At 42.3% G+C, this 12,791-nt stretch overlaps 2 protein-coding genes across 10 annotated transcripts in view; one reads left to right on the forward strand and one right to left on the reverse strand.

Moving 5' to 3' along the window:
* The first annotated feature begins 1,735 nt into the window (after positions 1-1,735).
* On the forward strand, positions 1,736-2,786 carry ier2a (immediate early response 2a). The gene has a single exon (XM_063470596.1). The coding sequence runs from the start codon at positions 1,811-1,813 to the stop codon at positions 2,375-2,377; it is 567 nt and encodes a 188-aa protein (XP_063326666.1). The 5' UTR covers positions 1,736-1,810; the 3' UTR covers positions 2,378-2,786.
* A 4,643-nt stretch (positions 2,787-7,429) lies between these two features.
* Positions 7,430-12,791, reverse strand: part of cacna1aa (calcium channel, voltage-dependent, P/Q type, alpha 1A subunit, a) — an 85,066-nt gene continuing 79,704 nt past the window's right edge. For 8 of the 9 annotated variants that reach the window (XM_063471642.1, XM_063471639.1, XM_063471635.1 and 5 more), the window contains one exon: positions 7,430-11,789. In XM_063471642.1, coding sequence (XP_063327712.1) covers positions 10,995-11,789 — 795 coding nt within the window. In that variant the 3' untranslated portion in view covers positions 7,430-10,994. The remainder of the gene's footprint in view (positions 11,790-12,791) is intronic. The other variant, XM_063471641.1, reaches the window with a different exon arrangement.

Consider the following 12,791-nt stretch of genomic DNA (forward strand, 5'->3'; position numbering starts at 1 on the left):
AGAACATGTTTCAGGGGTTCAGACCTATCATTATCGAGAATTTATGTTTTAGTGAGAGGCATTCTCAAGAAAAAACAATCACCTGCATGCCAGAAATTCCTTAGGAATTACGAAGCTCGAGATTAAAAGTCTTCGCGTTTCCTTCATGACCCAAAAATCTTATGTAGCACATCTTTAAACCGGCACAGTATACAGTAAACCGATACCGAGTGCATTTTTAAAAGTTTAAACTTCTCATATTTATGTTATATTTCATGTAGACCGCTCTGTCACTGAAAAGGGAAGCGGGCACACTGCGGTTTCTCATCACCCCATAATGTAGCAGAGTGAGTTTCATTGTCCAAATATGGTCTGAAGGAAGCAGCAAGCACTGACGCAATCTGGTGTTGTTACTTTAAATGGCTTCAGGAAAGCAGGGCTCCCACTCACGTCATGGGTTTTCCTTTGCGCTGGCCCACTACAGCCGGATGGACTAAATATGGGCATCTGTGTGTGCGTTTGTGTGTGTGTGAGAGAGAGCGCAACACACTCCACCTCCCATTTTTCTTTCTTCCTGCAAGAGGAAGCAACACCCTGGGGGGGATGGGTGTCATTGGAGAACTCACAGACTGATTGGTATTAACCCTAGAAGTGAAACGTAGTTCGTCTCTGGAGTAAAAATGTGACTGAAAAAACAAATAAACAAAAACAGATTGAATTTATGCACTTCTTAGTAAATCTGCTACAGATTGCCTGCAAGCAGTAGAAGCTTGTTGAGTGCAAAAACACAGGTAAATAATTTCCTTATGGAGAAATAAAATATTCGAATTCTGATGTTTGATTCACCTCTGCAAAGGTAAAACTTTGGGGTAAGAAGACTGCCAGTACAAGGTCTCCAGATTTGAATTTCTTTTCAGGAAAATTAGATTTTTCCTGAGGCTAGAAGTGTATTTCAAGACAAAAGGGATGATGATGATGAATGTAATAATAATAATAATAATAATAATAATGATAATTATTATTATTATTATTGTTGTTGTTGTTATTATTATTATAAAAACCCGCATTGTTGTAAATGAACAATGTCATTAAAAGAGACACTATCGACTCTTTTAAAAAAACACAGCCAGACTCCAATTTTTACATTTATTTATTAAATTATACTGATGTCAAAAAAGGGCCTTTGGAAGAAATTATTGTTTATTCTCTTTTCCATTAATTCACTTATGTGTTATATATCTCTACAAAGATCTGCAATAATGTATATACCTTGGACACTTCATAAACACTAATAACTGTATATAGGTTTTACTGTATCATGTGTAATTCATATTTATATTTTGATGCATCATATTCACTTAGCGCTCTGTTTTACATTATTATTTTTTCATTATTTTTAGATACAATAAAGCTGACCTTGACTAATTTTATATATTGTTTATCATAATAATCATCGCTGTTGATATTATTATTATTAGTAGTAGTTATCGTTGTTGCAGTAGTAGTTTTATCACTGGGCGAGTTATTTTCTGCTTTGTGTGTGTGTGTGTTTTGCAGCTTACAGTAAATAGTCGAGCTTGTTGTGTATCTTTGAGGATTAAAATAGCTACAGTTGTCTAACCAGCTGGTGCACGGCTGTTTGAAACAGGAGTCCGGGTATGAGGCCGGTGGGCGGGCCTCTGTCGTGTGACGCGGCATTGAGTGACGTCAAAGAGGTGATAAATAGCTGTCTCGCGCTTCGTCCGTGTCTGTGTGAAGTCAGAGGGGGAGACACGGGATATACAAACCGTTTGACTGTTTGTCTGGGAGTAGTTTCAAAACAAGCCGTGACATGGAGGTCAGCGCAGAGGCCAAGAGGATCATGGTCGTGGCTTTGGGGAAACTGTACAGCTCCCGCACCCAGCGAGGGGGTCTCCGTCTTCACCGGAGTCTCCTGCTCACTCTGGTCATGAAATCTGCCCGGGACATCTATCATGCGGCCCAGGCGACAGCTCAAAGTGCCGCCCCGACATGTGAACCACAACACCCGGCTGTTAATGTGATAACCACAAGGCCAGCTGCCGCTCAGGGGCTCCAGAGTCCCGCTTCTCACCCAGCTGAAGAGTCACGGACCGCCGGTTCATCCACGGAGCTGCGCTGCGCTCCGCACGCGCACGCCCGCGCGGAAAACAAGGAGAATGTGTGCCCGTCCGGCCCCGCACAGCACTCCAGGAAAAGACGGGGCAAAGCGGCTGCTGAACCGGACTTTCTGCCCTGCAAGAAAGCAAAACTCGAGCATTGGAACTGTCATCAGCAGCTCATTGTCAGCTCCGTTTTGAGTGACTATGTGAAGTGTAGTAGTGAACTGCGAACAGCCCCAACCCCCATTCCCGTGCAGACAGCCATCGCAGCGTGTTGAAGACCTGCTGAAATTAAAGGCAGTGAACTTTTTTAAGGCCTGGATGTCTGGACGTGTCCATTTTGCAGGCTACCTGCTCCAGGGACTGGCTTTGGATGGATGACCCAAGAGTCCCAGTCATGGCTGAGCAAGGAAGCCCCGGAGCATGCCCACCGTGGAGGTCTAAGTGACTTGTGATCTAATTAATGACCTCACCTGATCAAAGGCGGGACTATCATTACGCGTTAAACTAGACTGTATGAATTGACTCTATGTACATTTTACACAAGTGTGTTTGGGGACCATGCTGTCTGAACAGCAAATGTACATTTTTACTGAAGATTTTTTTTTTGTGGGGTGGGGGGGCTCAGAATGCAAAACCTTGAATGACTTTATCTACCTCAGTATTTATTAAACCTTTGGTACCTAATATGAATCTGAAGTCGTGTGTTGTTTATAAGCTGTCATATTACAGTACAGATAGCACAGTGAGAGACCAAGGTGTTTAATGTATAATGGGTGGAGCGGCTGTGAGGTGCAAGAAAACCGTGTGAAAGTTGGATGTGGGTGTGTGTTTGTCAGTCTGACAGGAAACTGGCTTGGGTGTTTTCCTCCCCCACGTCTCCTCCACCTCCAGGCTGATTTGCAGAACAAAAGCTGGGACAATTCCAGGGATGGGGGGCTCTAAAGAATGAGGAGGGGGAGGCTGTCAAGCCTTTTGACTGACCAAACAAGGAGAACAATCGGGGTCCTGTTGCCATCCAAGAACTACACTGCTGTTTTTTTGTTCACATTCGTATGCATTCCATATGCTCTAAACCTATAAACGTGGATAAAGCTCTTGGCTCTACTACTATTTGAGTGTTGCAGCAATTCACAATTATTTAAACAAATCAAATAATTAGATCTGTTTTTCTGATTAAAATTAAATTTCCAGATTATAATTTTTTAATCTGCATTTAAAGGTTTAAAATGCTTATGATTGTTTGGCTCTATGGAAAGCAGTGTGTGAGTTATGTTTTTAAAACTATAAAAGTCACAGCATGAAGCAAGTACAACAGGGATTCACCCGCCGCTGTGTTTGTGTTGGGGGAAGGGGGTTAAGCCTGGAAAATAGAAGCAGGAATGTGGGGGAAGTGCCTGTGTGGCCTCCACGAGGCCTCAACTTGTGCAGTTTATTCTTCCGGCTGAAACCGGAGGGCCCAGAGGGGCTGGGAGGAGTGGCCGGAACTGTCTCTACATGCCTGTGAAAATACACATCAGACACATGAAACTTTTAAGTGCATGTGTGTGCCTATTCCTGTGCAGACTGCTTCTTTACTCCACCTTCACTCTTTTTATTTTGTCCACATACAAGCTAATTTGGAATTTACATGCTGAAAACTCAAGTCTTCTTCATGGCAAAGCATAAAGGAACTTATATATTAGATACTTCAGAACTGAAATACAAAATACAGGGAAAAAAAGAATTAAAATTAGACCAATAAAAGCAACTCAGATGACTCTGTCCCTTCATCAACCCTGATATTTAAAGGTTTGTAAATCTTATTTTATATTCTATCTTATATTTTAAGCCACCAAATATGTCAAATAACTGTCACATCAGAGACCAACCTCTCCACCATCATCCACCGTTATGCAGCACTCAAGACTTGTTGCTTTGCCAGCATCTTTAGCTAAATTAGATCTGACTGCTGTGTTAAAATGAGGAAGCTAAATGAGCTGACTGAGCCTTTTCAGGCAGATGTGTCAGCGAGCCTCAGCATAGTGTTGCAGAATGGAGGAGGCCTGTTTAATCCCAATGCCAATGATTCCAAGGTCATTTTTATGCTGAGCGAATCATCATACTGGGTGTGATTATTATGATTATTGAGAATATTGTAGCTGACAGGCATCTGAAGTCTTTACATTTCACCAGTGAATCGCGTGAATTTCAACAAAACACGTGTTCCTGAACACGTGACAGCTGACTGCCCTTACACTGCCCGGAAGGTTTCTGTGTCTGGTGTTTGTGCTCACACCAGTTGCTGCTGATGGTAAAAGCAAATATGGTTTAATACCACAGTTTTCTTAAATTCTCGAAGGAGAATAAAAAAAAAGAATGAAAACAAACAACAAAAAAGGGAGTAACTGGATTTTATCCATTAGTATGTGAGCAACCCTGATCCAATTTTCATGCAATCATGAGAGTACTTTGAAAGGAGCTGGCCGTTTACTGCGCTTCTCAGCTTTTCCAAAGTAATCTCCAAAAAGATAGCAGGGTCACTGACAATCTCTCTGTCCTCTGACTACTTCATAAAAGTCAAAATGTGTAATTAAAGTGTGAAGGTGAAAATTTTAGCATCATCAGTTCTGCAACCTCCAGATCAGGGTCCTCTCTTTTTGTCAGTACTACCGTCTCCAAACTGTACATCATAGCAGGTCTCACTACCATCACAAACCTCCCTTTTTATTTTGCTGCTATCCTTCTGTCATAAATCAGCCCTGACAGTCATCTCCAGCTACTCCACCCTGCCTGCAGTCTCTTCTTCACCTCTCTTGTGCACTGTCTGTGCTTTGGGTGGTTGACCCCAGGTATTAAACTCCACCTTCACTACCTCTCCTCCTTTAGTATTCACCTGTCTATCTGTCTCCTTCTCATTTACACACATGTACTCTGTCTTGCTTCTACTGACTTCTATTCCTTTTCTTTCCAAAGCGTGCCTCCACCACCTGTCCAGGCTTTCCTCCACCTGTTCCCTACTCTCACTACAGATTAGAATCTAGTCTGCCAACATTGTAGTCCATAGAGACTCCTGCCTAACCTCATCTATCAATGTGTCCCATCACTACTGCAAACAAGAAGGGGCTCACAGCCAAGTCCTGATGTAATCCCATCCCCACCTTGAACCCATCTGTCATTCCTACAGAACACCTCACCACTGTTTTGGTGTCCTCATACATGTACCAGCCTCACAATCGTCAATTCCTCATGCAGTACCACATATCCTCTCTTGGCACCTTTTGTGATACACTGTTCAAAAAAATTGAAGGTTTGAAAACACATCAGATCCCAATTGGGAAAAAATGTGTTGGATAGCTATACTGATATGGACTGGGCAAAGTGTCAGGAATGAAAGAATGCCCCACTGATTAATGGAAATGAAAATTACCAACCTACAGAATCCTGAATTAAAAGACACCCTGAAAATCAGAGTGAAAAATGATGCTGCAGACTAGTCTACTGTTGCAAAATTTCATTGCAACAACTCAAAATGACACTCAGTAGTTTGTGTAGGTCCTGCCTGCTTTTATGCATGCCTGACAATGCAGGCTATGCTCCTAATGAGATAACGGATGGTGTGCTGGGGGTATTTCCTCTCAGACCTAATGGCAGTCAGGCTGCCGTTGCAGAGCCTGCTGTGTTTCTCCATGGATATGCCTCTGAGGCATATCCATGCTGCACGATGTTACAGGAAGCATGATGTTTTTCACAGTTTCTCCAGACCCTTTCAAATCTGTCACGTGTGCTAAGATTGAACCTGTTCTAATCTGTGAAAACCACCAGTGGGCACCAGTGATGGACCTGCCAGTTTTGACAAATGCCAATTGGGCTCCTTGTTCCGGGCAGTGAGTACAGGGTCCACCAGATGATGTCTGGCCCTCAGGCAACCCCAATGAAGTCTGTTTCTGATTGTTTAGTCATAGACATTTATAACAGTGGACTGAGACTTTTATACCAGTATTCCTGTACTTCCTTCAATTCTGTGACTATCCCCCATTTTCTTTCCTAATCCTTCATAAAGTTCTTCATTTGGTAATACATTCACCTGCTATTTTATTAGGTACACCTTGCTAACAAAGTGGTTTTGCCTTAAGAGCTGTTCACAGATCTTGGTCCTTATCAACATGATTACATCATGCAGTTGCTGCAGATTTGTCAGCTGCACATCCATGATGTGAATATGTTGCACCACAACCCAAAAGTGCCCTATTGGGATCAGATCTGGCGAAGTGATTATTTGAGTTTTGTGATATGGTGCATTACTCTCCTGTAAGCAGCCAGCAGAAGATGGATACACTGTGGTCATAAAGGGGTGGACATGCTCACCAACAATACTTAGGTAGGCTGTGGTGTTTAAATAATGGTCAGTTGGTACTAAGGGGCTCAAAGTGTGCCAAGGGAATATCCCCCACACCATTACACCATGACCACCAGCCTGAACTGTTAATACGAAGCAGGGTGGATCCATGTTTTCATGGTGATTAGGCCAAATTTTCAGCCCTAAATCTTAATGCTGCAGCAGAAATCGAGACACATCAGAGCAAGCAGTGTTTTTTCAATCTCTCATTGTCCAGTGTTTGTGAGTGGTGCGAACTGTAGCTTCAGTTACCTGTTCTTAGCTGACAGATGTAGGACCCGGTGTGATCTTCTGCTGCTGTAGCTCATCAGCTTTAAGGTTCAACATGTTGTGCATTTAGAGATACTCTTCTGCATAGCTTGGTTGTAATGAATACTAATTTGAGTTACCCTCACTTTTCTGTCAGCCCAAATCAGTCTGGCTATTCTCCTCTGACCTCTCACATTAACATTTTTACTCAGAGAACTGTCGCTCACCGGATACTTTCTCTTCTCCATAATGTTCTCTGTAAACCCTAATGATGGTTATGTGAGAAAATCACTGTGGATCAGCACTTTAGGATCACTTAAATCACCTTTCTTCCCCATTCAGATTTTCAATTTGTCTTCATCAGGTTTTCTTGACCACGTCAACACACCTACACTGAGTTACTGCCATGTGACTGGCTGATGAACCAGTTGTTTACTTAGCTGTTTTATAGTGATAATACTACACAAAGGTACTGTGGCCAAGAAATATGAGTACAGTTTTAAAGTTCATTTGTGGCTTTCACTTTCTGTGAGTAATGCTTACAAGCGTTTATTTTTCTTGACTGACTGACAGGTAGATGAAATGGACTGAGCAACCTATGCACTTTCCTAGGGCGCGCACACACACACCTACACACACAACACATGCAAATTCAAAGCTGAAAAAGACTTGACACACAAAAAAGAAATGACACAAAGCAGTATGCATTCTCTCTGGATTTTATTCTTTAGGAAGAGTTTCTGTTTGGAATTACAAAATGCACTGGTAGAAATAGCGGTGAGACTGGCTGAGAGTGTGACAGGTAAGAGCGTGAGAGAGACAGGGTAGAGAAAGAGAGAGAGAGCGAGAGAGAGAGAGAAAATAGAGAGTGAGTGAGAGATCAAAGGACCATCAGCCAGTTTTTAACAAGTACATCAACAGTTTTGGCGAGCTCCTCCATCCCTTGACCCTCCCCCAACACAAAAGTATAAGGAAGAATACACCATCGTCTGAACTGTACTTTCTTTTCTTTCTTTATATTTTTATTTTTTCTGTTAAATTAAAAACAGTTCTTTCTTTTTTTTTTCACATGGTGTCCTGAACATGGTTGTGCTGTGCCTCAACCCCATGTAACAGAAGAAAAACAAACAGGACTTTGACTCTCACCAAAGTCTCTTTTTTGTGGTTTTACTCTTTAGATTTTTTTTAAGTTTTTAAAACATTTTTTGTTTTCAAAAATAGAAGGAAAAAAGGAAACATTGCTTTTTAAAAACATCTATCTATTTATATATCACTTTTTTCTTTTTTTTAAATTCCTCTGAATTAATTAATCTGCTTTTTCTTTTATGTCCTGAAGATGACTTTTTAACCCACGGTGTGGCATGCACATAGCACATGCATTTCTGGAACTAGATATTTTTTCCTTTTTTAAAATCTTTTATACTTGAAAAACGAACAAAAAGAAAAAAAAAAACAAAAAACATTTTTTTATTTATTTATTTTTTCTCCCAGTAGCGACTTTACATTGCTTTTTGAAGACTTTGTGTGGTTAATCAGCGTGTTAGTGGATTTTACTGCAGCATATACACAAAGATGGAAGGTGAACATTTTGGGGCTTTGCACGTTCCATTCAGAGGTGGGGGCAGGTGGGAGGGGCTTTACTGACATCACACACACACACACACACACACGCACGCACACGCACAACCACAGAGCTGAAGGTCGTTACAATGATTTGACTTGAATGTCTTAAGATTTCAGAAGAGTTCTGGAGAATTTTTAAAAAAGCATTCAGAAAAACAAAACGTAATTTTATTTGAAACACACCCACCCGTGTGCATACATACACGCAAAAACCCACAGACACACACCACAACCAGGAGCTACATACCTTAGTGTGCTTTCTAATTTTACATGTAGTGATGTGAGAAATATTTTTTGTGACATTCCACTGAGGTTGGAAAGACACTAATAGGCAGTGTTTTCTATTTTTTTTTTCAATGCATTCTCTGGTCAACATGTGATAGGCCTCCAGGTAAGATGTGGGTCAAGTAAAAGAATGAGAAAAAAAAGGAACTTAAAATAAAAAATAACAGTAATGTTGGGTCTGACGGTGGTGTGCGTTAGTGACAAGTGTTAGTTTGAGGCACACAGAGAGAACTGAAACTTATACAAGAGTGATACGCACAGAACGCAGGTGATTTTTAGGACTACAGCGAGGCCCAGGCATCCTTTCTCCAGCCCGTCTGCTACAATACGACTCACACACCTGCGTTTTTACACAGATAAGGCGGTCTACTAGCGAGAGAATGAGCTAAACTGCATTTTTGGTGCACTCACTGTATAACTTTGAGTCAGAAGTGAATAGACCGGGACACTATTTGTCACACAGCGCCATCTGTAGGTCAAAGGCGATGGCAAGTGGATTGTAAGACCTGCAATTCAATGCATTTTGATGTACAAATTTCAAATAGTTATTAACTTTGAAGAAGACTCAGAGTAAGAGGACAGCTCTGTCCTCCTGATAACTCATTCTCCCACAGTGTAGTGGTGTGTTCCAGCGCCACCCAAGGGTTGGAAAAAGGATTATTTTCAAATCTTCAAAGATCAAATAAAAAACAAACACATAGAAGAAAATATAAGACCAAATATGGAGAACTCGCCTCATTCTCACGCTCATCATGATCTTTACAAACAATGGTATAAGTTTATCCCTTAATATGTTCAGCAACAAAGAAAACAACGATGAAGAGTTTCTCTCCTTTCTGCACATTTCTATTGGTCTCTTTCTGCTGCCTCTGTGTTAACCCCACACCCTGGAAGACTTTTGAGATGTTACTGATTTGTCAGACATAATTCACCGTATCCATGTTTATACCCTGCGTCCCATTAAACCATTTTTTAGGGTTAATTACAAAAAAAGGTAACTTCCACAAAAATAAGTACAATTCCAGCTGTATCAATGGCAGGCATTTGGCACGGAATAGACAGTAGACCAGCAAGCAGAAGAGATATTTTGTTCCCTCTAGATATACATACAGTAACTATCCAATCTCCATGTAACTTTTGGGCCACTGGTGTTTTTAGCGTATGTGAAGGTACAGAGAGAGGAATGTCATTCAGAGGAGAGAGAGAGAAAAACAGAAAGCACTTTTAATCATAAATAAAAAAAAAGAGAGAGAAACCCTGCAGACCATAACAAAAAAACAGGACTGAAGAACATTTTCCCTCTGCAGACAGTAGATTCTCAGTGTTGCTATTATTAGTATTCTTTTGTATCATTCATGCAGGATTCCATAGAGTGTACAACTCTGCAAGTCTACAAAAAACGAAGCTGTGTGGGGGTGCAACAGAAGATTCAAGCTTCAATGTTTTGAAGAAGTAGAAGAGAAGGAGGAAGAAGAAGCAGCTCCAGGAGTAGAAGAAATACTGCAGAAAACAGTTTGTTTCTCTGTTTCTGAAACCCATCCTCCACTATTTTTTTTCCTCTCATAGGTCATAGGTTGAGGTTGGTTAAATTGTTTCTGGGAGGAGTGCAATCTCTCCAGTAACTGGGGTAAACATCCCCAGACGCACCCATCCTCTCCTCCAGGTGTCCACGGAGGGACTCGTCGACCCCTGTGCAACACTCCCCAACTCTCCCACCCACTTAGCCTCCCTCACCTCTTACAGGTGGAGGGCTCCGTGTCAGGTTTATTTTGTATTTAAAAACACAGATGATAAAACTCATCAATATTCAACTGGTGGCTGGGAGGGTTGGTTTGAAATCTTTTTGCAGCTAACTTAACAGAAGTTAGCTCAGAGAAGCAAAGAAAACAAACAAACAACAACAACAACAAAAAAGAGGTCGCTCATTTTTGTCTCTGACTGTAAAGTGTCTTTTGTCGAGTCGCAACTCTTGACATCTTGTAAGTGGCTATAGCTCATGGCCAGAGGCATAATTTAAGACACAAAGACTAGTGTCTGACGCTCCTCCAGTTTGGTCTCATTTGGCATCAAAAGAAATGATCGACAAGACGCGAGCAGAACGCGGAGGTGTTTCGTTACCTCCTCGTATCGCTTTTGGATCTCCAGATTCTGTCTCTGCATTCTTGTTCCATCCCATGACACCGGTTGTTTCATGTAGCTCACCGTCACTTAGACAGCAGTGGAGGAGAGGGAAAAACAAATCGAACAGACAAGAAAGAAAAGTTTATATTTTTTTCCCTTGGCAGTCAGTGCTCTGGCTCATCTTCTTTCGGTATTTAAATTTTTTTTTCCTTGTTAAGTCCCACCCCCTTCCCCAGAGGCTAGCACCAATCGTCATCCTCCGTTTCACTGTAGGGTTCATGCAGGCCTTTGCGAGGACCCCTTGGATGCCCAGCCGGAGGAGGGACCTTGTGGGGCCCAGTGTGTGGGGGTCCGTGGACATGTGTGGAAGGTGATGAAGAACGGTAGCCGTTGGGTAGCCGGCGCTGGGCAGCAGACTGAACTTGGCCCTGCACAGGCCCTGTCAGAGCCGTTGTTGGCGGAGGCGCGTGATGAACAGTTCTAGGCGAGGTTCGGCTGGGCTGAGGATGGGGGTTGTTGACTGGGTGTGGCTGTGGGGGAGGTAGGGGATGGGGGTTATGCTGCTGTGGTTGTGAGGGAGGTGGCAGTGGGTGGTTGGCATGAGGGTGCGGGTTGCCCCCCTGCACGGGGTTTGGCTCATAGGCAGGTGGTTCATGATGGGGCTCGTAGTCCTGGTAGTCCTGGTTGTAGAAACATCCATCCCCTTCTATGGAGCCCCCTCCTCCACCTGTGTCTCCCCAGCGCAGTGGGGGCTGATGACGTGGTGTGCCATGGTGGCCCAGCTGAAGGCCAGCAGGGGGAGGACCCTGGCCTTGGGAAGGCTCTGGAGAAAAGCGGCGAGGGGCAGGAGCTGGGGCTGAGGGTCTGCCTTGTGCCACCCCAGGAGGTGTGGGCATAGCCTTACGGACTACAGGGGAGTAAGTAACATGGGGCCGGGGTGTTGCCGGGGTCTGAGGCAACTGCCGACGGCCCCGCCGTGGTGTACTGGTCCCCGAGGTTGAGGGGACAGGGCTTCCGCTGACTGAACTACTGCCCTACACAAAAAGTGAAATAAAGCAAATAAAAAGAACGAACCACAAATTCAACGACAAAACATGTAGAATAAAGTAGAGGATGGTAAAGATTTAGCGTGAAGCCAACAGAGAGAGAAGGAAAAGAACGCAAGACAGAGAGTCCAGATAGAAAAGCAAGAAAAGGACCAGAGCAAGATCCACAGCAACAATAAGAATAAAAAGCACCATCCATAAAAGAGTGGCAGAAATGAAAGGCATTAAAAAGGAGCAGAGCAGATGATGTGGATAAAAAAGATGAGATTTCAAACAGGACCATACATAAAAAAGCAACATGTTACGCAGAGGAAAGAAAACAAAAGACGACAGGAGAAAAGAAGGATAAAGGGTTGATTTCCAGGATAACAAATGCAGTACAGGGTAAATATGGTAACTAAACATACATAAAATGTGTCTGGTTTTGCATTATTTTGAGCAAGCTGTGTAGCATATATGTATAACACAAATTCAAATAAGAAAATCCACTTCCTCCCCTTTAAAGAAAGCTGTTGTTCCTGCAGTAATTATAAAAATATATTACAAAATCAGCGTGTTTAGCTAAATAATATGCATTACCAAAAATTCATGAGCAAAGAAAATTTAGGTCTAAAGTATAGTGGGCAATATGCTTGGAAAAGAATGTCATAAGGAAACATAGTGGGGAGGGCATGACAGAACATTTAGACAGGGCAACTGGGAACAGCAGTAAGGTACTCAAATATACATTCTTTATGCATATTTGTTTGGTTGTAGCAAACACTTTTTACTCATTTCTGCATTATTATACCAACAATAATGCATGTTTATGTGAATATAGTGAAACATAAATGTATATACAAATATACATAAAGATACACATGCTATCTGCTGTCATTAACATAATGCCAACAATTAAACAATGGCCTCTAATCTGAGGGCAGAAGACCTTATTAAACAGTTGGACCTAGGTTCTGAGACTGGTGCATTAAACTTGCATTCTCTCTATTG

The sequence above is a fragment of the Pelmatolapia mariae genome, linkage group LG4 (assembly GCF_036321145.2).
Source record: "Pelmatolapia mariae isolate MD_Pm_ZW linkage group LG4, Pm_UMD_F_2, whole genome shotgun sequence".
Lineage (NCBI taxonomy): Eukaryota > Metazoa > Chordata > Actinopteri > Cichliformes > Cichlidae > Pelmatolapia > Pelmatolapia mariae.

Coding starts and splice junctions, on each gene's coding strand:
- ier2a (XM_063470596.1), top strand. CDS start 1,811: ATGGAGGTCAGCGCAGAGGCCAAGAGGATCATGGTCGTGGCTTTGGGG.